This window comes from Medicago sativa, chromosome 2, assembly GCF_051527215.1.
Source record: "Medicago sativa cultivar Bolivia chromosome 2, Bolivia_mono, whole genome shotgun sequence".
In the NCBI taxonomy this organism is placed as follows: domain Eukaryota; kingdom Viridiplantae; phylum Streptophyta; class Magnoliopsida; order Fabales; family Fabaceae; genus Medicago; species Medicago sativa.
Genome location: NC_140750.1, coordinates 8,913,445 through 8,940,369, shown reverse-complemented (window position 1 = coordinate 8,940,369; position 26,925 = coordinate 8,913,445). Strand labels below are relative to the sequence as shown.

Sequence of the window (26,925 nt, the reverse complement as noted above, 5' to 3'; positions counted from 1 at the left end):
CTATTGATCTAAAATCCAGAGAAGTAAGTAAAATCTATCAGACATTGTTTTTTTTTTTCTTCTTTCACTTTCACGGATAAGTGGACATAATAAATTTCCACCAATATTATTTTTTCTAAACAAAGGAAACTTGCTATAGAAACAAGCCCCTAATATATATATATATATATATATATATATATATATATATATATATATATATATATATATATATATATCAAAAGAGAAGATACAAAAAGAGAGGGGGGCATGAAACCAAACCCTCAGTAAAATTAACAAAACCTAAAATAGGGAAGCCCCATTCTATTTCTAGTAAAATCCTCCCTAATCTGATTAGGAATTTGATCCCACCAAAAATGAGTATTAAGATCTAAGCCAATGCCAGCCAACTTGTCCGCACAATGATTCCTTTCTCTGTAAATATGACAAACTGTAAAAGACATTGTGGAAATCAAATGTAAACAATTGTCCCATCTATTTCTTAAGAGCAATGATATTTGAACAACTATTTGGTACAACTTTTATGACAACCTTCTTTTTCTCTCTTCTTATTGGTCAAAAACAATGGAGAGAGAAAAAGGATGAGAGAGAGTAAGAATATAATATGAGTATGAGAGAGAAAGTTGTTTAAAAGTTGTCACAAAATGATTGTACAAATATCATTTCTCATTTCTTAAATTCTAAGGAACTATGGATTTACACTTAAAAGCTAGAGTGACCAACATTGAATCAGTTTCAATCCGTAAATGATTCCAACCTTTTTGAGGAGCCATTTCTATGGCTATCATAGCTCCATTTAGTTCTGCAGAAAGAGAATTAGCTATGCCAGGATTGAAAGAAAAGGCCCCCATGAATTCACACCTCCACAAGAAGAAGGACCATGATTCCCTTTTGAAGCTCCATGAGACATTGTTTAAATTAGAGGTCAAACTTGAATACTTTTGATTGATAATTTAATTATGAACTTAATCATAATTGATAATTTTAATTTAAAATTTAAGCATTACAAATATCAATTAAAGAAAGGATTTTTTTAGTTAATTAATTAAGGAAAGGATAAAAAGAGTTTTAATATATCATTTCAAAAATTAAAAATATCAATTTTGGATATTAGATAAATCATATAAAATTGATTATTTTTCAATCTCATGAACTAAATATGACTTTTGAGTCATGCATTTTATTCACAAAGATCACCACCAATTACACACATGTAACAACCATTATATCATGTAAAATAATATGATCTCTAATTTTCATGTATTTAATATGACTTTTGGAATCATGCATGTCATAAGATAAATTATACTCCATCCGTTTCAAAATGAGTGTCGTTTTAGCCAATTGCACACAGATTAAGGAATGAGATAAAATAGTCAAATGTCATAGCAATTTTACCAAATTATCCTAATCAACTATTGATTTGTTTTTTATTAAAGAAAGAATAATACTTTGGAAGTAGTGTAACATAGTATTAATTGAAGGGTACAATTGAAAATAAAAAGTTATTATTGCATTGGAAACTGAAAGTGATATTCATTTTGAAACAAATTTTTTTGGCTAAAGCGACACTCATTTTGAAACGGATGGAGTATTAGGAATACAAATTGATGTTAAATTTTAAACTCTATTACATTTATCTTGTTTTTTTGAAAGAAAACTCTGTTACATTTATGTATTGTGTATCTATTATCTATTCTAAACTCTATATATTAGAAATACAAAAGGTAACTGTGTTTTTTTTTAATAATCTCAAAGATTGTAATGTTCCATTATTTTTTAAACAAATTATAAATTAAATCACTTATCTTTGGAGCTAAGACGAGGAACATCATCAACATTAACTATTTGTTCGGTCTCTAATTTTTCTAATCTATCCTTCTGTTTTTTCTTCTTTTCCTTTTTTTAAGCACACATAATAAAATAAAAACTATTTATAGTCACTAGCTAATAACATATACTGTTATAAACTATTTAGCTACCTCTACATACTATATATATATATATATATATATATATATAGACTCCCCTTAAATATGGCCCTGGGCCGTCGTCTGTCTTGAACGTGCTCTAAGGCTACCACTAATTTTGTCGAAATCAAGTGTTAGCCCCTAAAATCACGTGAAATTAGTGTTAAATTGATTTTTAATGAAAGTGGAATATGGACAAATTTTGAACGATTAAACACCTGGTAAAATTTATAAAAATTGCATAAATTCGGCCGGTTTTACATAATGTTGCGATTTTACAAAAAGTCCTTTTTTCGGACCAATTTTGTTTTTCTCGCTCGTTTTCAAAACATATCCACACATTTTTTTAGGATAAATTATCAAAATACTCTTGTGATTCCTTGAAAATCTTTCGTTTTCACGAACTGAAATTTCTCCCATCATTACACGAGACAAAACAACTTGAACTAGAAACATAGCAAGTATAATTTGAAACAGTAACGAGTAACGACGGATTTTGATGCTAAAATGTGATTATGACGTCGACAAGGTCGCAAGTCACAACATGATTCTGAAACATTTCCTGTCACATTTCTTAAATGATTTTGCATATGGAGTTTACCCAAATGTCAGATTTAAACATGATAGGCAATTGGGAAATCACAACGTTGTTAATCTCTTCTTGAATAACAAGGGAATACACCTTGTTCGAAGAAGGAAGAGGATCCAACACTCGACTCTTAAGAACATAAAAAATATCGTTTAATCCACTAAGAAATTGAATAACCTGATCTTTTATGCGTTCATTACAAGCAACACACATGGCTTCACAACGACACCAAGGAATACAAGTGCATGAAGGCATAGGACAATGCGAATTCAATTCCTCCCAAAACAATATCATTTCAGTGAAATAATCAAGAATGAACTTAGAACCTTTTGTTTGAGAGTGTTGATTGAAGAACGCAGAGAGACAATCCTGATACGATCAGGCTTAGAAAATTGTTCTTGCAAATCTAATAAATATCAAAATCGTATTCATGAAAAACAAGAGCATGTGAAATTGATTCAGTAACATATTTAATTATCCATGAGTATGAGTGAACAAGGTGATTGCATCGTTCCCATGCGTCACGATTCAGATCAAGAAAATCAAGAACTTTTAAAGAATTATCAATGAAGGAGAGTTTTTTTCTTCGAACCCAAATCTCATCACATGGAACAACTAACTCCAAGCTAGATAATTTGATCCATTTAGTGGAGGAGTAACAAGAACCGAATTAGGACCTTCACTGGGATGAACAAAAAGAGCAGATTCTTGATTGGCTTGTTGATTCTGATTTACAATTGCTTGTCGAAGAGGCATGATGAAAACAGAGTATTGAGATCAATGAAGAAATGAGAAAACTGAAGTGTAACAAACATAAAAAACGAAGAAAGTTGATAGAAAAACAAGATTAAAACGTGAAATTTGATGAAAATCATTAAGAAACTAATGAAGAAAAGAGAAATTGTGATGATCAAGAAGAAGCTTGATGAACACATGAGAAAAACGAAGAGGGAAATGTAACTAACTGTGAGTTATGACAGCTCGAAATGATTGGATTGTAACAAACTCCTTTCCTATGAAAGGATCCTGATACCATATTACAAGAAAAGAAAGGTTGAATGAAAAGAAAAGAATTCGTTGATTGTTGAGACTTGTACATCAAGTATATAAACAAAAGATGATCCTTATGGTAACTATAGTAGATTACAAGCATAGGATTCTAGTTTCTAACCAACTAGATAGATTACTTGCTTTGCAATTAACTGTTGCTACGGCATCAGGATGTAAACATTTATATTTCTCACTCTAATAAAGACAATATCGATCTCTATATCATATATAATGATGCTTTAGATATTACTTGGAGAGCCACCGACATGTTTGGTTATCCTAATTAGCAAAATAAAAATCAAACTATTGAGTTAACTAATAATTTGTACAATGACAACCTTTCCTACTGACAAGTTTGGAGGCAATAAGGTTGATAATAACCTTTCCTACTGTTTCAAAAATACTCTCATTAAATGTGATCATGATGATTTAGGTTTTAAGGGTTTTGCATATACTTGGGATAATAATCAACCTAATAGCAACTTGATTTCTTCTAGACTTTATAGATAGTTTGCAAATACTGGATGGAAAAACCTTTTCCCTAGTTTCAATATTCTTTTAGATTTTAGTTCTAACAATGTTTGCATGTCTCAGAGAAAGAATAAGGACACTATATCAAAAGACTGGAACAGGTCTGGATACAAGATGAAGAAAGCATGAATATTGTTAAGAACTCTGAATAATCTTCATGACTGGGGAAGGAGTAAATAAGGGAATCATAGTATCAATGGAAAAGAGATTCAAACGAAAGAAAAAAAACTCCTCCTAATGAAAGAGGAAATGCAATTAATCAAAGCAAATGAAGAAGAATTAGATGAGATTTTGAGGCTCGAAGAGATAATAATAAATCAAGCTTTTATTTGTCTAATTCCTAAGAATAATAATCCATCTACTCCTAATAATTATAGACTTATCTCTTCATTGTTATTTTGAAAATTGCTGTTAAAACTAATGCTAATAGAATTAAGGATATTTTAAATGATGTAGTTCATCATTACCAGAGTGTTTTTCTGTCCCTAACAGGATCATTACTGATAATGCTATTCTGGCATATAGTCACTCTCTCTAATACTCACTCTCTTATTGGTTTAAATCATTGTGAGTGTACATTTTAGAAATAGAACCTATACACGTGGTGGGACATGCATCAATTTCATCCAATAAATGAGTGAGTGCTAGAGAGAGTGTTCAAAAGTAAGTGTTGCTAGCATTCCTCTAAACCTAATTACGGAGTATTTTGCAACTTTTCAGAATAATTTCATAGCATTGATAATGTGCTGAGTACTAATACTAAGTTATTCAAACTTACAATTTTAAAGACCTAGCTGAGTATTTGCTCAAATTTAAATACAATGCAACCGCGTAAATGTGAAGAAAAAGAAAATTCCTTTTACCACATTATAATAAAGAAACAGCTTAAAAGCTTCAAGTGACTCTGCAGAAGCTTTCACTAGAAATGAAATCGTTTGTTTTTTGCACATTAAAGCAAGATTTTGCCATCCATATGACTACAATCCTTAAAACTTGCAATTTCATTTGATATGTAACTTTCACTGGTTTGCTAAATTCTATTTCACTCAAATTGAATGTGTCATACATTTTGTCATCACTGTGATTTTCTCCAAATACTAACTATCTAAGATAATCACAACAACATTATGACAATGGTAAACCAAAGTGGGTGTAGAGTTGCAAATTGTTATTATCTGAAGTTGCAGCAACGAGCCCGACCCCTCGACAATTTGTCCCATAGACAAACCATCTGCCTTGGTGATTGGTAATGTGCAGTGAAGTAGCCATCCATGCATCCATACTGACAAAACTTCCAGTTGTGCGAGTACTGAACGGCACCTACCGTGTGGTTGAATCTCTCAACCCACATTCCCATGCTTACATCCTCCATTTTAAAGAGCTGCAACCAGAAACAAATGTTTCACCAATCAATATGTAAAGATAACACTAACAGAAAACAAAGATAGCTATAAACTATGTCGAAAAGAACGAACCCTCAGCTTCCTATCCTTGTGTTGAGATATGATGAAATCAACAATATCTTTTGAAATTACGTATCCAGGACCGTTGGCGTAAGGTGGATATACTGCTTCTGGCCACTCCTGCACCAATTAAATACACATTAAAACCAAGAAAAGCTATAAGTCAAACCGTTAAATGCAATTTGGAGTTAAATGGTCCATCCTTAGATATGATATGGCATCTTTCGCTCTATGTAGTTCACAATCTGATTGTTGTTGTGGTGCGAGTGTCTATGAAATATTGCTCCTATTAAGTTCTCACATTAAGATGTCAAATATACAAAAACATCACTTGAGAATTGCGATCAAAAATAACAGTATAACACCATAAAGCAAGAACCGACACACCACTTACAATAAATAAAAAATCCATACACATACCTATACTAGCTACAAGCTTAAGCCTTAAACAGAGCTTGTACATAAGCATGAATGATAAGCCCTTATAATGCATTTTAAGACCCTGATTTGGGGCAAAACAAATCTCACCTGCATACAATGGTTTGTTGGGATACACAAAAGGAAAAACCTAAACCCAGACTATAAACACTATGAAGTGATGGAAAATTCTAATTTCAACAACCAAACACAAAACACACACTCAAGCATTACCTACAAGTTCAATTAAATGCAAAAATTACCATACCTCATAGGTAACTGCCCATTTGCCATGTCTAAGAGGCCGGTGTAAGAGATTGAGATTACCCATATAAAGGGACTTTTCCCGGGGTACAGCTTCAATTTCCTTCAGGACGGTATCCACTCTTACAAAAGTGTCGTCGTCACATTTCATGATATGTGCAGCAGTCACATTTTGAATCTGCATGAAAGAAAATAGGCTTAGAGCTGCAAGAATCAAACATTCTGAGCAGGTTGACAGACATTAGCTGGAAACAGAAAACTTAACTGAAAGTTCAAAAATGAACTTACCCCAAACTCACAGATAGCAATGGTTTTAATCACAACAAGCTCATAGCGGTCCATAAAGGGCAAAATGACAATATCACCAAAGTAAGCAGCCTCCTTCCTCAGCACTGCATTTACTTCCTTTCTTGGATTCTTCATGGTTGATATTTAAAATAGACACAAAATGCAGAAAAATTAGACATGTCATATGAATAAGAATAATACTAGTGAAAACATAATAATGAAAATACACAATTCTAACAATCACATTCTGTTTGTGTAAAAATTGACAACATTTTTTTCTTCACAAATTGCATTAAATTTAATAGCATTGATTTGAACATATATTAATCATACAATTCCGATATATCTACATGTATTTGTATTATCATATCATGCCATTGTCTCTATACTTTACTTTATGTTCTGTTGTGTGACTGCAGTAATGATAAATATATAGCCTTTGTTTTGAGACAATTCTGCAGTGGGCTTATTCTACAACTTCTGTTTTATTCTAACAGAGAATTTAGAACATAGGAAGTAGTTTGCAGAAACAATAAAGGTTTCCTCAACCAAAAGATCTAATTTGTTTGGACTCCTTAGGCTTGACCCCTTAAGACAATGGAAAGAGAAGACAAACGGCGACATCTTAAGGAAATCAAAGTCATTTATATCAGCTATATGAGACAATGAAATTTGGAAGAATCCGATTTATTGACAACTTGTTTAAAAAGAATAGCTTCAAGAAAGCCGAAATAGATAGGTGATAACTAGTCCTGCTTTTAAATTTATAAGCACTCGCATAGCTTGCTTAGTTATACACCAAAATTGCAGGCTCCATCACCAGTGCCTTATAATATTTTGAATTTTGGACTGGTTGTTCTACTATGCTAAATGCATGCAATGCCTATCGAGCCCCGATCCTATAGTCTTCTATTTTGTTCAACAATCATTGGTGATAGATAAATCATAGCTGGACAGTCGATGAATCTTTATTAACGTTCTCTATTGTCACACTGACTTCTCTATTTAATGATCTCACATCTATCCAGTTAATGAAACCAATCCTATTCTCTCAACCTGAAGAATCAGCTAATTTAAATAATTACCAACTCCAAATTATATTGGCAGTAGCTTCTTCCTTATCAAATTAAGAGTCAAAAAAAGCCACAATTAAAGCTTAAACAAAATTTTGATAGTGTCCCTTTGGGATTTAAACTCACAGCAATTCACATTTCTTCAAGCCAGACTAAATTAAATTCCATGTTTCTCTAGATTATGTTCCTATGGCAAATAAAATAAAGGCAGCATCCTTACCAATGCAACAAAGAATCGTACTACTACATCTGAAGACTTGATTGCAGCATCTTGCATCCATGTTTTTCGAACTGCCATTCGTTCTGCAAAATGATTTGAAGCAGAAAGAACTCCAATAAAAAGTCTAATAGCGTGTTTGGGTAGAGCACTGGCTTTCCAGGTCTCTGACATTTCCAGTACTCTTTGAGGTGAGAAACTTGGGTGTGAAGTAGGAAGAGATGTAGCAAAAACTGAATGAACATCAAGGTCTCCTTTAACTGCCAACCCTGTGGCATCTTCAAGTGTAAAACCCTGATAAAGTGGAAAAGAAAAATCAGTTGGAAAAGAATGTAACAAAGAAGCATGGAAATTATAATGGCAATTAAATCCAATTATTAATTGAGTTTAAGCCAAATGAGGTCCTTCGACACGTGTTACATATCACTATCATTATTAACTGTAAAATGGCTTTGCGGTACATGTACATCCCTATATACTAAAAATCCCCATCTATGAGATTCAATAAAAATGCAAGAGGAACTCACCGTGACAGCAATGTGTTTTTGAAGTTTGTTAGAATACTAAATATTAGCATTTATGTTAGAATGTATAAACTATGTCTAATGTTGATTACCTGGGAATTAGGAAACATGTTAGGTATTGATAATTAGGTTATTACTTAGTTTCTAAATAACTCCTAATTGTCCTTCTTGAATCTTTATTACTCCACTTATTGATTGCAATCAAGTTATAAATACGAGATCAAGAGTGCGGTTCATCAACACAAATTCCTTGCAATAAATTATAATCATCTCTTTGAAAAAAGTTCAGTATGGTAAAATAAAAGTAACAACATTAGGAAACCTATCGCCATGAAAATTGATAGCAATACATAAGCAAAATATACAATTTTACTTCATCAACTTAGTGCAAGCATGAGACAAAAACATCTGTCATATCTCAATTAACTTACTGTTCGGTATGGAAACGAAGTCATGTGGCGACCGCCAACATTAATATGGTATCCATCAACACCAGCCCGCAGTGTAAGGACAAACATTCTACCCTCTGCAAAAGGAAATGGCCAGGTCACTTCTGGTTTCTGCTCACGCCCTATGAACCGTTTGAACCATGATGTTGCTTTGGACCCTTTCGAGTCAACAATGTCATTCCGCATCCATTTTTCACACTTTCTATACCCATCAACTGAAAAGTATGGCCACAATATTTATTAATCTTGGATTTATTACATGAGTAAGATACAAAAATTATGTCAAAATGTAGGTTAAGGATTACAGTACTCTATTATCATTTTTTAACAACAAAATATGATAATATTAATACTGTATAACTAGATGAGCTACATTAACTCATCATCCTTGTCACTTTAGGGATACACTTTCTCATGATACTACAAGCTGCTAATAAATGGTTGCTAAAGCATGGATACACAAAGCCTACCAAAATATGTTAACAAAGTCTTAACATTCGTTGGATTTATACCAAGGAAATGGAACTTTTTTACTTTTCTATTTTCTTTCCATTCAACACTTTTTCCTACCAAAATAGTATAATAGAAAATGAAAAAACAAAACATGATAAAATCATACCAAGCATTCCGTCATCATCCTCAGATGGCCGACCATCACATCTTTGAGCTGTTCCCCAATGCATTCGATAACATGTATTATGCTCAATAACCGGACGTTTGCTCCAATCCCCTTTTAGACGAGGATTCAAGTGAAGAATCTTTGGAGGGTCTTCCCCTTCCACCGACTTCAACCCTTGTAACTCAAACATAAACTGTGAAACCGAAACCAATCCATCACCCTTCCTAATCTTCGCAAGCTGGGAAGAATACTCCTTATGAGCATAATGTGGTGTCCCCACCACAGTAATCGAAGAACCTGCAGCAAGCCCACATGGAAGAAACATCAATCCATCCCCTTTCAACATATCTTCCCCACTCATCGATATCCAGGAAGGACAAGACTCAGCCTTTCCTCCTTCAATAAAAGAGCTTTCTAAAATCTCCTTATCATCAACCATTTCTACTTCTTTCCAAGCCTTCAATCCTAATGTCCACGCCTCATCCGCCATTTTCTCAAGCACAGACAAATCACTCGTCCTATTCATTTTCAACATAAAATCTCCAGTAATCCTACCAAACCCCTGCGGAATATCCTTCATAGATTCACGGTCATCACCATCCTCCTCCTCCCCCTCCTTCTTCGGTTCCTCTTTCGGCCTCAAGGGAGCATCCAAATCCCGATTATCCTCCAACTTTCTATGAAATGCATCTTTATAAACAGAACCAACAAAAGGTTTGGTCAAATCAGCATCATCAGAAACCCCAATAGCTATCCCTCCATCTAACCTACCATCACTCTCATCACCACTCAAAGTTGATACAATTTTCAGAAACTTAGTAAAATTACATGAAAGAAAAATCAAGTACAAAACCCCAACACCAAACAAAAAATGAGATAACCTAAACTTCCTAGAATTAAGAGATTCATTTTTCAATCTCTTCATCTTCAAAAACACAAAAAACAACAACAATACACAATATACTCTACAATACAACACTTTCTTCAGAAAAAACTATACAAACCCAGAATTTCAATTTCAAGTTTGAACAAGTGGGTCAAAGAAAAATTGGATTTTTTTAAAGTTTGAACAAGTGGGTCAAAGAAAAATAGGATTTTTTTTTGAGAAAGAATGAAACTTGAAGAAGTGGGTGAAAGAAAAATGAGGTTTTTTTGAGAAAGAATGAAAGTTGAATAAAGGGCAAGAGAAATCAACCAACACCACAATGGTTCAGCGAATTGGGGCAAAAACCATTGTAGAACCCTAAATTGATGTTTAGCATGTGGATGAAGAAGGTAGCATTTGAAAGAATGAAACCCTAATGCGGAGATAATGAAGAAAGTGGTGGTGAGATCTTGGTAGATCGTGGTTGAAGAAACCGATACAAATATGAATGAATGCATACAAATATACAAATAATAACAAGATTGAACAAGATATTAACTCATCAATGTAACTCCAATACTTTGAAAGGAGAAGGTAGAAAATTATATATATTTTGATTTTATGAGTAGAAAAATATCTATATTTTGATTGATATGTATTTTTTGGAGCCAAAAATGGACTCTTTTTATTTTATTTTATTTTCATTTTATTATTACATCAACTAATCTTTGTCCAATCATAGTTCGTCTTTTTTCATGTGAGTTTATCATGTAAACTTTTTTTTTTTTATAAATAAATTGGTGTATTTGTCCTCGTGAGCTTAGCTCAGTTGGTATGGACAACGCATAAAATATGCAAGGTTCGGGGTTCGAACCCCGGCCACCACCAAAAAAAGTTGGTGTATTTACCCGGCGACTTCTCTGTTAGACGTATAATTAAGAATGCCATAAAATTTTGTATGCATTGTATCCGTAAATAAAATTCACCATGGATTGATACGTGACAAATATCTTAATAGGTACACACAAATAGAATAAAATAAACCATATAAAATAAATCATATTTTAAATTGTTTAAAAAAAACCATATTTTAAATACCCAAAAATTAATAGATGCACATGATGATGAAATTAACTGAGTTAGTATAATTATTAACATAAAATAAAAAATTATTTTACACGATGATATTTGCAAATATATCTTAATATACATTAATACTCTTCTAGCGGATATTCATATGAATGTGAAAACGACGTAAATATCGTTTTTATCTAATAGAGAGAGTTAACTACTATGTATACTCGTAGACATCCATTATCATTCCCGATAATAGTATAGTAACAACATTAAACAATAACAACAATAAAATAATAATAATAATTATTATTATTGTAAAAAAAATGATAACTATAAAGAAACACCTCCATTAAAAAGAAATAATCTCGAATTATAAAAGAAAAAATATATTGTTAGAGTCTAAATAATAATAATAATTTTACTTGCCACACCTAAAGAAGAAGCCGACCTTATTTGTTTTGACCAATGACACTCTATAAGGAGGTGCGAAATTGTCACATTATGTTGCCCACAAAGAACACACAGTGTATCACTACTTATTCCTTTTTTAAAAAGATCATTTTTACTGGTAGTTTTGCATGTAGAATCCTCCAAGAAAAATGGATGTGTCTTGGAATACTTTCTATTTTCCACTCTTGTCTTATGAAGTCTGGTCTGCTAGAAATGTTTTGAGGGGACTGATGTTAATGTGACTTATATTGTTCAAAAGACACAAAGATCTAATGTAAATTTTAAGAGTATTAGGACGGTGTTGTTGGAGACACTAAGTGGACGTCCAATTTTACCAATATTTGATGTTCATAGGACACCTCCTTTTAGTGGTTTCCATAAGTTCAATGTTGACGTAGCAAGTCCGATAGAGAGGGGTAAGTGGGGTATTGGTGTTGCGGTGAGAAAAAATAAAGGTGTTGTCGTTGATGCTAGTTGTCGACAAGTCTTTTCGTTACCATTTTCAGAGGTTGCAAGAGCTTTGACTATGCGGAAGAGTTTGAAATTTGTGAAATACATGTCTTTTCTGAATCTTATTTATAGTAGAATTAGATGCTTCTTATATCATCTTGATGTTGAATGCTTATCAACAATCTCCCACCTATGTTGGTTCTATTATTGGAGAATATATTAATTTTAATGTTTGTTTTCGTAGTTTAATTTTTTTTGCATGTTAGACGTGAAGTCAGCCAAACTCGTCATTATTTAACTAAATATGTTATTCGTAATTTAGATTGCATATGGATTAAAGAGACTCCATCTTATATTTATATAATATTGACATTTGATTTATTGTCCGACTTTCGTTAATGAAATTGTCTTTTAACGTCAAAAGAAAAAACATGAAAAGATGATACGTAATGTAAATATTTATTTCTTGCTCCTTTCCTTTTAATTTTTGTTCCAGGTAATCTCCAAAGACCCAGATATGTGATTTTCATGATACAAAAATCCAGTCACTTTCTACCAGAAGCTTGAAAAAAAGATGTATGCTTTTGATTTTTTTACAAAAATAATGCGATATTTATTTATTTAATTTGATAAAGTACATGAAATACAACCACATAATTCAACATCACTAAAAACATATGTTTAGGCCTTAGTGTATATACTATAAAATGACAAACTCATTATGATTTTTCCTATGAAATTCTCTGACCTTGTATGCACATATCTAAAATTGGTTGATCATGAGTACTCCAAAAAAAAATTGGTTGATCATGTATTGAATGTAACACATATTTCTCAACAATAAAAAAACGTAACCCTTACTGATTAATCAATGCTATTTAACCATGAATAAGCGAATGCGTCAGCGTGTATGTTTGCATTACAGTGTCAACAACATATACCTAACCCATGTTCAACTTTTGCTAGCTGCCATATCTTATCTTTAATATTAATTAAAATTATAAAACTTGGTCAAATAAATCCTTGTAGAATGACTAGTTAATAAACACGACACTTTATCACTAGTTAATATAAGAAGAAGTGGTGGACTCAATTGCTTTTGGCAAAAACAGACTAATGTAAAAATGAGAGTCTAATTTTTGTTTTGTACCTATACATTATTCTACCAACAATTTGAGTGAGTTTACAATTCTATATTCTATTTGAGTAAGAACATATAATGTGTAATAGAAGAAAAAAAAATTATCTCCACTTACTTAAGCTAAGAAGTTCAACTAACTCCCTCAACTACTTTCATGGTTTGGATTTTTATTCACAGATGATGATGATGTATTTACATTATTTGATTCATTAGGATTGGAAGACCCTGATTTTCTTCTAAATCCAAATCTTTTTGGAAAAATGCTCCAACTTTTCTTTGATTTTGTTAGCTTCTGCAACTCTTTTCGAATGCTTGAACATTCTTTCTCCAACTCTAATAGACGTTCTCTTACATTCTCAGTTGTCTCTGCAGAATCCACTTGACAACTCCCTGAGGGACCGATATTTGCCCTTGGATTTTGTGAGTTTTCAAGATTTTCAGATACAAAGAACCAACCGGATATCGACGTGCGAAGTCTAAGCTGCTCGAAAAATAGGACTTGAACAATTACTCTTAGAGGCAACCTTTCATTTTGTGCTGCATGACTGCTTCCTTCCAATGATAGCTTTTGGCAATTCATTAGTCTGCATAATTGTTCCCGTTCCGAATCTGTCAGCCATGTATGTGCCTGAAGTTTTTTGTTACATTTTGAAATGATTAGGAACAAAAGAAAACAATTGTAAAGTTTAATTAGTACATGATTGTGATTTCATGGTACTAAATTTGTGAAAGGTTCATTCACCAAACATACTTTGTTAGTTTATTTTGCTACCTCTTCTTCTTATTATAACCATGTTTTGCAATTTGTACATATATTAAACAAAGTAGTAGTATATTTAACATGTCCCTTCTATGTATAGATGTTTCTAAAATATCATCTTGTATATGATATCTTCAACTCTTACTTCTCATCTCTCAACATTTAGTAGCAGTAATTAGAAGTATATTTTGAGAAAAAAAAAAAATGTACTGAGAAATTTAATCTGTGATTTTTATTTAGGGACAATTTTTTGATTCATTAATTCACCAGCATCGAAATCATCACAAATCTCATTATTTCCTCCACGATCTTAGTTCTTCGTAAACTTTTTATTATTATGCCAAAACATCTTACAACCTTGAAGCATAAGAAAGGAGTTCATATAAAAAAATTACTGGCAAAGAAAGGTATACAAGATGATCTAACCTTAAGGTATACATCTATTGCGTGGTATATACCGTCGTCAAGGGGCCTGGCATAATCAGGAATTGCAACAGCAAGTGCCTGAAATTTAGACAGGTTTAGATTAGCATCTGAAGCGACTTCTGCGAGATATCCATCTACCAAGTTAGCGACCATTGTCATCGGTGTCAACGTATCAACCCCAGCAATTAATGTTCCAATTTCAGTTATACATGGAGAAGCAGATAAGGATGCAGGCTGGTAGATAGACATAAAATGGTCCAAAATCCTCTGAATACAATCTATATCATAGAGCGTCTCGACCGAGTATCCCATATTCGGAATGAGAAGATCCACAAGTGAAGCCTGGTCTAGTTGAGCTCCTACCCTTTTCTCTAAATTCTCTTTGCATGATGGACTTGCACGTAATATCATCGCGGTTCGGAGCAACCGAAGGAGATGCTTAGAGGATGTGACACCTCTCTTATTAGGAATCAACTCCACAATTTCTTCTAGTAAACCCCTTTGATCAGCTTCAGAAGTTGTAGGGATTGTTGCATGATTTGTATCTTTGAAACTTGATTGTCTATTCATCAAGGGAAGAAACCTCCTAAGGTAATATATAAGAGATGCAGCAATAGTCTCCGATTTCATTCCTTTCGATTCAATAGCTAAAATCAATCTTTTATATAATGGCAGGCTCAACAAAGACACATCATAAAACCACCAATTATCACCAACAGGCTGTGGTTTACTTTCACAAGACATTCCATTCAACAACTCATGTTCCTCTTGATTTTTCGCATCATTACGGCCAGTCACTTGCCAATTGAACAAATCTGGATCCGAACAAGCCTTCATAGCCAAGGAATCAATGCATCTAGAAACAATATGGAGATCTTCTGCAAAGTTTTGCACTTCCTCGCACGTTTCAAGCGCTTTGATGGAATCTGGCCAATTGCTGAAAACTTCATTTAGAAAAGATTCTGTGTGACCAATAAGATTATCTGCACCATAGTTTTCAGTCATTTGGAGATACTCTGCTGCACATCTTAGACTAACTACATTCAATGCTGTGATTTCTAATTTCACACCATAGCAAAACTTTGTTATGAGCTCAAATGTTTTGGCTCCACCAGGAACATCATGAAGTTGCAAAACACTACTTGATCCATCCTCACTTGTGGACTCTGCAATTAGTTTCTTTAGTAGTCCACTTCTAGAAAGTAATGGAAACTGCATCAAAATCACAAATGTTGAAAAAAACTAATGACCAACATGAATTAGATACTTTAATTTAACATGTTGCATAGACCAACAAAGACAAAAATTTAATTATAAATGCTGGAAATTTAGAAAAACACTCTCTTAACACACATTTCACTGTATTTTTGTACTTTTGTTGCAATTTGAACGAGTCTCGATATTTTAAAAATTGCACCCACTAATTCATTGGGTATCGCACAAAATTTGACGATGTACATCATGTTGAACATGGCTCATATATAGAGGGGAGCTGAGCTAACGTAGCTCCCTCCGATACGGTTCATTGGTATTGTTGTAATCTGAACTTTAGTACTATATATACGGCTTGTAACACTTTGAACACTAATTCAATCAAGTAATATACGAAATTATAGTCACAGAGAGGCGGACACAATTGACCGAACTACGTAAACAAACGATCACATTCCATTGTTTATGATTTAAGTTTTCTTTAATAATCTGTTACTAGTAGTTGTTCTAATAATTAACTTGAGGATAAAATTGAAATAAATTAACTAATGTTACATTAAGAAAAAGTGTGCAATAAGTTTTAAAGTTAAATACAAAAGTACCTTGTGGAGGAGAAAAGAAATTTCGCCAACTTCAATAGTAACATCACTTGGAAGTCCTGTTGTACAAACCCTTGAATTAAAACAAGATCATGGTCAATTATACAATTGAGAAACCTATTCTCACTATCCAAAAAAATAAAATGAAATTTAAGGTTCTATTTTGACATAGGAACATTGACAGAAACAAAAAAATTACACACATTGTTAATGTCACATATTATATAAGATATAAGGATGAATATTGATATAGAGAAATGAGTGCTGACCATGTTTGGCCCTCACGACGAAATGCTTCAGGCTTTGATCCCAGCTTCATGGATGCCATTACATGGACATAGATTTATTTATTTGTAATTACAGATTATTTGTTTGAAGATTGGTTGATGAAATCAAGAAACATGAAATGAGAGGAGATAAGAGAAGGAAGAGGAAGAGGAAGAGGAAGAGAAAGGTGGAAGTGATTGTGACAATCCTCCACACATTCACAGGTGGCAAGTCTAATGCCTAATAACTGAAACAACGATAAAAACGGTTGTGTATTTCACAATGGAACTTTTATTTTTCAATTATTATTATTATTATGTGTGAGTAAAAAACAAAAAAAAATATTAAATGCGTCTTGTGAGTATCATATTACGATGGTCAAACATCGAACTCTCCACTTATTCTAGGTTATATTACTTAACTTAAAAAAATAAAAACAATTAGATGTGTATTTTTTATTTTTTTGTATAATTTGGGATCATCTTTGCACAATTGTTGAAATGATCCTTTCAACTTTGTAAGAACTCAAATGGTTGACAAACTCTTTCTAAAAACTTTAATATTGTTCCTAGACCCTTTTTAAATGTTAGTTTTAACATTTTATTTTTGATTTAAAACAATGGAATATAAATATTAATGATAGTTCTGTGAAAAAAAAATTAATGATCATTAAGAGTATTTTATTATAAATTTTGTCAAAAAAAAAAAGAGTATTTTATTATAAATACAAATCATCAATTAAATAATTTCTTAATCTGTGTACAAAATTCATAAACTACCAAAGATATGAAATGAAGATATTATTTTAATGATAAATGTTAATGGTTAAATTAATTTTTTCTCTTTCGTCTGGATTTAAACTATTTTGGTGGTGGTCGGGATTTGAACTCTAGACCTTGTATATATTATGCATTGTCTATACCAATTGAGGTAAACACATTTAAACTATAAATATATTTATAAAATCAAAAGTTTTTTTTGACGAAAAATCAAAAGTTAACTTCAAATAAAATTTCAAAAAAACAATCAAACATGTGAAAATCAATTTATTCAAAATCAATTTTAGTTATTTGGAATCAAACACACTAAAATTTATTCAAACATTTAGACATTAATTAAAAGATATTACTATTATTACTGTATATGAGAAATTGAAAATATAGCATTTTAAAAAAGGAAATAGAGAAAAATGGAAAATGATAAGGGAGGGTGTTGCAGAACATAAGTAGCACAGATGAGTTGAGTGAGCTTCTCTCCGGACGACGTTTCAGTTACTGCAAAACGGCACCGTTATGTCTTCAATTCAAGCCAATCTTCTACCCAACTTGTCCTTCAACCATTTTCAGGTTCCAAACTTCAATTATTTACCTTTCAATACTATTTCTTAAACCCACTATTCATTTCATTAATTCATACTATATATATAAAAATATCAACTTTAGAATTGAATAAACTGAAAAATTGCATATTTTATCACTTATTTTCATTTAAAGCTATATATCTTGTTTCATTATGGTTCTGTTTGCTAGAAAAAACAGATAGCTGATAAGTTAGCTTATAGGCTTTGTTTGCCAATGCCAGATTTTGAGCTTATAGCTTATAAGCTCATATGATAAAAACGACTAGTTTGTTAACATTTTTACTAGCTAATAGCTTATTTTGTTAAGTTAATTCAATTAGCTTATAGCTTATTACTTTTTCTCTCAAAGTTTTAAATATTTTAATTAAACATATAGTTTTTATGTCATTTCATATTTATAGTTTTTATGTAATATGGAGCTAATTTATAGTGTAAACTGCTTGCAACCATGTAGACATCAACATACTTGGTGGGTGTTGGCAATTTACAAAGTAGAGTTGGTTTCAGAAAATCAAGAAAGAAGTTACCTTCATATAGTTGCATAAGATGTGAAAAGAATGATGAAATAAAGAAAGATGAAGTAAACAAAGATGAAGAAAATAAAGATGAAGTTATTGATTATGTGACAGTTGAACGTCCACCTTATTATAGTTACATGGACTCCACCTCTGGTCAGCTTGAGCCGGCCTCGGGTGCTAGAGCAAGTATTCCTGAAGTTGAGTATTGGCCTGAAGGAACTGTTGAGCAAGTCAGGGCTGCTAGGGCGCCTACTCCGATGGGAGAATCGTTAGGTTCTCCGTCATATGGTAGTAACCCTGGTAGTAGGAGGAAGAGTTATAGAACTTCGGTTTCTGGTTCTTCCTCCGAGGGTAATGTTGAGGGGAATGTTGAATTGGATGACCCTGGTTTTCCTGAGGTTTTGGTTGAACCTCAAGAAGATTCTGAGGAGTTCACGTCCGACTATGTTGTTTATCAGTCTGAGCCTGAGGAAGAAGAGACTGAGTACAAACTTGATAAGAAATTTGGAGCTCCTCATCCATTTATTGATCCGAAAATTAAAAAGCCGATAGAAGGAACACTTACGAGTGAGGAACTGTGGTGGAATTGGAGAAAGCCGGAGAAAGAACAATGGTCCAGATGGCAAAGGAGAAGACCTGACACTGAAACGGTTAGTTTGCATTAAATTGTCTTGGAAAAGTTTTTTGATGTTGTAATTACAATGTGTGTGCTTGTGTCTGTGTATGCATTTGCCGGTTTTGTGCTTTATGATTGAGTTTTTTATACCTAAAAATTTATTCACCTTTACAAGGTTATGCATTATTTAAATGGTCGTGTGGCCAGTTCATAAGTCCTTTCTTTAGTAACATTACCATATCGACAATCAAAGCCTTTTCTCACATTGTTGATAGTGAAGTCTTACACCTTGTGTCTGAATTTCTCTATAATATTTTCAGGTTTTCCTGAAAGCCATGGCAGAAACTGGACAAGTGAAGCTTTATGGTGAAGAGCCAACGTTAACAGAAACTGCTCTTTACCGAGCCAGGCGCCATCTTTATAAGGAAGAAAGGTATTGCCGACTTTTATGCTCACAACATAGTTCTGATTAGAATTAAGAAAGTGGTGTTTTCTGTAGTGAATCTTAATGCAAAACATATAAGAATTAAGAAATACTGCAAACAAGAAACTCAATAGAAAGGTTGGACAGTAGTTTCTTGAAGAATGAGTAAATTCGTTAAAGGCTAAAGAATAACCTTAATTCTAGTATTACTTGATGTGATTAAAATCATAAATTAAGGAGAGTAAGCTGATAAAGTTTACCACAATATGCCATGGGAACTTGTTATAAGGAGAGTTACTTGAAAAAATTTACTTGGAAAATGTTGAAAATTTCCGATTTTTGCAGGCTTGAGGCTGAGCAAGAGAAACTGGAAAGGATTGGTCCAATTGCGTACTATTCAGAATGGGTAAAGGCATGGAAGAGAGACACATCTCGTGAAGCTATTCAGAAGCACTTCGAAGAGACTGGTGAAGATGAAACCACTCAACTAATTGAAATGTTTTCCCACCAAACTGACCGAGAGTATCGTGTAATGATGGGGACTGATGTTCGCATCCGAAGGGATCCTTTGGCAATGAGAATGAGGGAGGATCAGATAAAGCAAAGTATTGACTTTGAAAATTAATATTTGCTTGTCATGTCTTCGTTTTTATTTTATTTCAGTCATCTTGTTATCTATCCTTTCATCTTCCTTTTTAGGATTCTATGACCATTCAACTGTATTTAGCATTGTTTGCCAAACAACCTCTTGACCCTACACCTAGAAGTTTAAGCAGTTAGAGAAGGGCATGAGAATAAGTTGTCTATCTAAGACATACTCCTATACACATGAAAGTCTACTAGGTATAATTGTGAGATCCCTATTGCTTAGTTGATAGTCAACTTGATAGGGACTTGGGTATTATGGGTGCCCAGTGGAGTATTTAAGTGGTTTGATTCTTCCCCTTTGGTAGCTAGCTTTTAAGGGCGGGTTTTCTAAGTATTTAGATACTTAGCAATTGCAATTAGAACTGGTTGTCGGCGGCTCGGAAAGGATTACCTGCGGAGGGGCAGATTGGAAATGGCCGAGTAAAGCGTCGTAGAATGCCAGTCGCTGAGATGTCGGCTCTCAATGGCAGTGCTATGTTAGGGACTTGGATATTATAGGGTGCCCAAGTCCCCCATCTAGTAATATGCTCAGTGGAGTACTTAAGTTTCCTGGTTCTTCCCCCTTTATAGTTAGTTTTTAAGGGTGGGTTCTCCATGTGCTTAGATACTTATCACAACTCTGCTCTGTCCAATATTTAATGTAGTTATGGTTTTTTTCCTTCTAGTAAATAACATTACTGTGTGTTTATAAGTATTACTGTGCTCTTATTAGGACTCAATTTGTCCGTATATAAAAAAAAAGGAATGAAAAAATATATGAAGACACATAACTGAAAGAATAATATTAACTTCCATATGCCTTTTTTTTCAGAGAAAAAACAAATTTTATTGAATTTTGTCTTGGGAACCTTAATATTGTCCTGGAAATGGCCGAGTTTTGTCCTGGAAAATATATGCAGAAACAAGCAGAATGTATTTCTGAGTTGTCCTGTTAATATTAACAGGACAACTCAGACTAATATATGAAGAGTTTTGGGGCTGATTGGAAATGGCCGAGTTTTGTCCTGGAGAATATATGAAGAAACATACTGAAAGAATAATATTAACAATCATATATTTAGTTTTGTCCTGGAAAACTCAGACTAACATTTTACCTTGATATTTTATTTAATGTTATCTACTTTTACCTCTAAGTATCTTTCTTAAACCACTCACTATTTGCACTAATGACTTCATGCTTTATGCGTTGACATCTTATGTTCAAATACTTGGCCACTCTAGATTCTAAATAATCTTAATCCAGAATAGCAATTGTTAAATTTCCCTTCTTTCTGCAGTATGGGGTGGAGATCCAGTTTATCCAACTGTGAACTATATTCAAGATCCAGATGAAGTGATTGACTACCGAGGGGCAGATTTTCATGAACCAACACCAAATATGCTGCCTTTTCTGAAGGAGGTTATTTTCTATATGCTCGTCTTATTTGTTTTCTATCATATGTTGCTTTCTGAAAATTTCGATTGCTAAAGGGACTACATTGTTATAATTAAGATCTTTACATAAAATAAATATGGAACATATCTTCAGGATGGAGTGCTCAAACGATATTTGAGATAAATATATCACTCTATGATTGATGTGCTGGAATATCAAGCATAGGTCGGTTTGGATTGATAGATTTGAGCTTATCTACTGGCTTAGGCACCTGTCGGACTGCTTGAGAGCTTATGGAAACATTCTTTTCAGCTTATTTCCATATTTTAAAAAATTTGACTTTATTTTATCTTTTGATATAGAAATAGCTTGTACACAAGCACCTATGTGACAAATGCTTATGCAATAAGCGCTTAATTAAGTTGTTTATCCTACAAGACACTTATATATATATATATATATATATATATATATATATATATATATATATATATATATATATATATATATATATATATTATGAACTATCCTCTGTCCAAAATATAAGTTAGCTGTGGTCATTGATAATTACTTTTACAATCCTCTAAATTTAATTATTATGATATCATATAGTTCCTTGTTCTAGCTTCTTAGGTATCTTGTCTGACTTTTTTCACTAACTAAAAAAATTAAAAAAGTAAACGATAATTCTCCTCATTGCTTTATAAGTAAAGACTAGAGATGGAATATTAGCTGTTAAATTGATTTGCATTCAAATATTTTCAAGTTATCTGCTGCTTGTTACACTTACATCGATAAGGATGCTCCCAAGAGCACATGATATGTTTTCAAATATATGATTTTTTTTCTTTCCTTCTCTGTTGTTTGTTGAAATTATCAATTTTCAGACATGATGCATAATCCAATATTTTTATGAAATATGTGGTTATTTATTCGTTGCTAGCTAGTACTGAACTTCTTTTCCATTATATATGATCAGCATGGAAAAATCATTTCAAGGGAGGAGCTAGAAAAAATTCTGGAAAAGCAAAAGACTGAACAAGTTGAGGTAAGGAAGTACTGTAATAAGTATGAAATTCATAATAATGATAGTGAAGATATGGAACGAATGAATTATTTTGCAAATAGATGACTTGCTTGTTGGAAATTGTTTAATTTTTAAAAAAATCTATTGTTGAGCTTTGTATGGTTCACCAGCTCGGGTGTCAGAAAGTGAAATACAGACATTATATATGGTTTGGAACATTGATTGACTTTCGTTTCATTATATATGGTTCTGAACATTGAATGACTTTCGTTTCATTTTATGACTCGGTCTCTTCAATCGGGTTAACTTATAATTGAAAATCTGGATGTAAACAAAAATTGTAGATACAATTATAAATTCAAATGCAGAAAAGTGTGTAGTAGAACCAGTAAATGGTGAAGAAGCATTTTAAGGTTGATAGAATTTCGCACACTGAAAATGTGCAAAGGAAGTGAGAGTTCGATAGTAAGTAGAGAGTTGAGAGAAAGTGAAAATGATTTCATTGATTATGTTAAGGGATGAATACAACCTCATATAGCGACTTACCGTTCTAAGTTCTAACGAATCGAGTGTTCTAACTTCTAAGATCTAACAGATTGGATAACTAAAATACCTCAATGAATTCCAGAATGTGCTGACACGGCACATTTTCTTGTGCATAAAAGTATTCCAACTTTTTATAATAACTTCACCTAGCTATACTCTAATAAAAGTAAATACTATATGATAAGATTAAGCTTTCTCTTTATCAACCGACCTGTCATTCAATCCTTAATATTTTGTTACCACAGTATAGACATGTGACCATTTTCGACCTCATCAAAAGCTGTATCATGTTTATATTAAGTCGTTAACAACCAATTTTTTGTGGAATTATTACTTGGCATGATTGCTTGACCGTTGATTATTTTACCTGAACTTCATAATAGTGTTCTTTAGTTTGATAACCTTTTATTATTTGCAATATGGCAGGTGACAGACATCGATGAAGCTATGGCTAAAGCAGTCGATATTGGTGAAAATGATGTGAGCTTCGATTCACCATCTTTTTACTTTTCTAACTTAACAAGAGCAACTTCGCATGTCGTTGTCTGGCGAGTTCCATTCCAAAATGGTTGATTTTGAGTAACATTTCCTGTTTCATTTCTTACTTTATTGACCAGGATGAAGAGGATAGTGATGTTGATGTTGAAGAGGTAGTAGGAGAGGAAGAGGTAGAGGCAGAGGGAGATGAAGAGGAAGAGGAAGACGAATCAAAGATTAATCGTAATTGGAGTGTTTTGAAAACTACTCCCCAGCTTCGCAAATCAAAGGTATTGTAAATCAGTTACTTGTAGTTTTGTTTTGTCCCTGTTAATGTTATGTGTTGTTTGAATTGACTTATTTGAGCTCATATAAGTTATGAAGGTTATGAAAACAACTTGTTTGAGCTCATTGATGAAGCTATAGTTTTTGTTTTGTCCATCTAGGATAGGTTATGAAAACAACTTGTAGCTCATATAAAAATTGTTTGGCTTTATTTGACTTATTTGAGCTCATTGATGAAGCTATAGTTATGTTTTGATAGGTTATGAAAGCAACTTGCAGCTTATATAAAAATTGTTTGGCTTTATTTTTATCTTTTATTATTGAAATTGCTTATATATAAACACTCATGCTATAAGTGTTTAACTAAGTTATTTATCCAAACTGGGTTAAGCGTTCAAATCATGCTGGCTTGACTATGGTTGTCTTTTTTATATCTCCTACTGGGACTATAAAATCAGAAATATTTGTAAAACATTTTTATGTTTAGAATATTTTCTTACTTCATCGGTAACAATGTGTACCTATCCAAAACATGCAGCCAAAACCAAAGAAAGAGGGTCCTATGACACTGGATGAGGCTGTAGGTGATTCTGAGAACCTCACTGATTTCCTCTTGGATTTTGAAGAAGAATGACAGACCTCCTCGTGAAGCGCATGTTCCATGAAAAGTGGTATACTTCAGAAGTAGGTGTGCACGTTATGTTCCATGAAAAGTGGTATTCATTATCAATTTCTTGAACTATTAGTATTAGTAACTTCTTTATTAAGCATTTTGAGCTAGAGTTAAGTTCCCACTTGAGTTATTGCCACTGAAACAGTCCCTTATGTACTTCTTGACAACAATTTTGATACCCCTCTGCATTCATTTGGAACTTAGAAAATATTAACTAGGTGAATAATAGTTTCAATATCCTAAAAATATTGGTCCATATTGTAATTTTGGTGCAAACTAGAATGTAGTGTATTAAACAACATTCCTCAAGTAGTTTGTATTCTTATTTATTGCCATTTTAGGACTTCATGTACTTGTAAGTTGTAAACTCTCTTGGTTGTGAAAGTGAATGAACTCTTTACTTGGAAAATCTTAATATTGTTTGTAGACGTCGAAAAATGTGCTCAAATAAATCATAACCATCCAATTTAATAGAATTAATCTAACAGCTCAAAAAGTTAAGAAATTAAATGTTCAAAATTATAAAAGGTGTATATAATTATGAATATGAAACCTTTTAATTATAAACTAAATTATGTAAAGTAAGATGTTATTTGTGTCTGCTACTAGTTTGACAAGGTGACAATTTTAATTCTAAATTTTTAGTTATAAAAATGGCATTCATATTCAAAATAGTATGATAGACTAAATTTGTTCATTGTTGTCAACTTAATGGTAAGAACATACTTTGTAAATTCAAATAACGGAGAAGTTCAAATTACATATGATAGTTGTAAAATAATAATTGATACCACCGTTTTTAATAATAAGTTAGAAGAAATTTTTTTCCTTCAAAAAAAGTTAGAAGAAATTTTTCAGATTTCCTATATAAGACATAATTAGATTTATAAATTGGTTCTTGGTTCAATTGGACTTATAAACATATGCCAAGGGAATGATTGTTCATGCCGCTCAAATTGCTCACATTTTCAAAAAAATATTTACCTGAAGTTTTGACCCGATTGTGATTTATGTACAAAAATATTGATCATGAGCTACGATTTGATCGATTGAGCAATTTAAGAGGATTATTGAACAATTATCTACTAAAGGTTACCAACGCAAACCAAAGGGTGTCGACCCAATAAAAAAAATTGTTTCTAAAAGATTTATATCACAAGTTTATTTTTGGTTCTTTAAAAAAAAAGTTTTTTTTGGTCGAAAAAAAGTTAATTTTGGTCAAAATCACTTTCAAGTTTGAATTGTTAGGAAGTTTACCCTATACCCCTACACCTTTGCCTTCACCCCAGCAAACCTTTGAAAATGTCAATATTACCCTTTTATTGTTTAATTTTTTACACTTTCATCTTTTATTTTCACTTTCAATCTTTCTAGGTTTGGCATGAGTTCACCCCCCACATTACAATTTTGATATGCAAACTTTTCTGGATATCTTAATTGAAAAACTTAAGTACATAATTTCCCAGTTTGATTAAAATTTTCCAAGAAACTAATACTCCATTTTTCCAGAATCCATGAGTCATTGCAAAACAAAAAAGTTGAAGAACCATTTTTTTTATCCACCCAAGTACCCCAACCGTGTCTTCCCCTCCCATCAACCACCCCCACCCTCACTTCAACTTCCATCTCCATTAGAAACTTCCATGTAATCTAAAATATCATTCCCTTAATACCACCCATCCCAATTGAAAACTCTATCACATAATCTGCAAATTGAGGGGGTATGGGGTAAATTGTTCGAATTGTTAGAGCAAAATTCAGTGACATGGACCATATTAGGAGCCATGACTTGTAATGGGCCTAACTGAGTAGTACTTTTCAATTTCTTCTGGGATAGTAAACAGGGAGGAACTTTTTCCACCCCAAAAATCAATTAAAATGCACATATTTCGCGATGTAAGCATAACTCAGTTGGTAGCTACAAGTATAATATTATATATGGGTTAAGATTCAAACTCCGGAATCTACACTTCTTCACGTTTAAAATGTGTAAGCTCCTACTACTTGACTATTTGATAAAAAAATAAATTGCACACATTTCAAAGAAGAAAAAAAATGGATTTTTTACCATATAGTCTCAAAATTTATAATGTATTTCTGAACAAAAATACAGATTTTGTTCTGTCCAAAGCATTCACTAGTTTTGCGGATTTAATTTATATATACTGACATTGTAGAACTTTTATAATTATGTATTCAATCAAATCATTCTTTAAAAAAAAATGTATTCAAACAAATCATTTCATGTAAATATTTTTGGAGATAACTTAGAAAC

The 26,925-nt window shown here is 32.5% G+C and overlaps 3 protein-coding genes and 1 long non-coding RNA gene across 5 annotated transcripts; 2 read left to right on the top strand and 2 right to left on the bottom strand.

The window, feature by feature from the left end:
* Window positions 1-4,978: 4,978 nt before the first annotated feature.
* Window positions 4,979-10,897, bottom strand: LOC146944262 (Galactosyltransferase family protein). Its single transcript, XM_085742661.1, has 7 exons — window positions 9,455-10,897; window positions 8,818-9,050; window positions 7,866-8,156; window positions 6,573-6,701; window positions 6,289-6,462; window positions 5,616-5,723; window positions 4,979-5,521 (listed from the first exon to the last, which is right to left on the bottom strand). Exons 1-7 carry the CDS (start codon window positions 10,377-10,379, stop codon window positions 5,312-5,314), a joined length of 2,070 nt encoding a protein of 689 aa, XP_085598787.1. The 5' UTR covers window positions 10,380-10,897; the 3' UTR covers window positions 4,979-5,311.
* Window positions 10,898-13,393: 2,496 nt separating this feature from the next.
* On the bottom strand, window positions 13,394-16,936 carry LOC146944260 (BTB/POZ domain-containing protein At5g03250-like). Of its 2 annotated transcripts, none has more exons than XM_085742659.1 (4): window positions 16,704-16,936; window positions 16,438-16,507; window positions 14,624-15,835; window positions 13,394-14,065 (listed from the first exon to the last, which is right to left on the bottom strand). In XM_085742659.1, the coding sequence occupies exons 1-4, from the start codon at window positions 16,760-16,762 to the stop codon at window positions 13,580-13,582; spliced, it is 1,827 nt and encodes a 608-aa protein (XP_085598785.1). In that variant the 5' UTR covers window positions 16,763-16,936; the 3' UTR covers window positions 13,394-13,579. The 2 variants fall into 2 exon arrangements, with proteins under 2 accessions (XP_085598785.1, XP_085598786.1); XM_085742660.1 differs by having other exon boundaries at window positions 16,438-16,493; window positions 16,704-16,917.
* Window positions 13,520-15,721, top strand: LOC146944261 (uncharacterized). Its single transcript, XR_015025887.1, has 2 exons — window positions 13,520-15,214; window positions 15,299-15,721. It is a non-coding gene; the product is annotated as an uncharacterized LOC146944261 (long non-coding RNA).
* Window positions 16,937-17,902: 966 nt separating the features above from the next.
* Window positions 17,903-25,059, top strand: PTAC12 (plastid transcriptionally active 12). The gene is made up of 9 exons (XM_085742658.1): window positions 17,903-18,047; window positions 18,516-19,229; window positions 19,516-19,628; window positions 19,965-20,224; window positions 21,545-21,666; window positions 22,622-22,690; window positions 23,642-23,695; window positions 23,833-23,982; window positions 24,516-25,059. Exons 1-9 carry the CDS (start codon window positions 17,994-17,996, stop codon window positions 24,609-24,611), a joined length of 1,632 nt encoding a protein of 543 aa, XP_085598784.1. The 5' UTR covers window positions 17,903-17,993; the 3' UTR covers window positions 24,612-25,059.
* The last annotated feature ends 1,866 nt before the right edge of the window (window positions 25,060-26,925 follow it).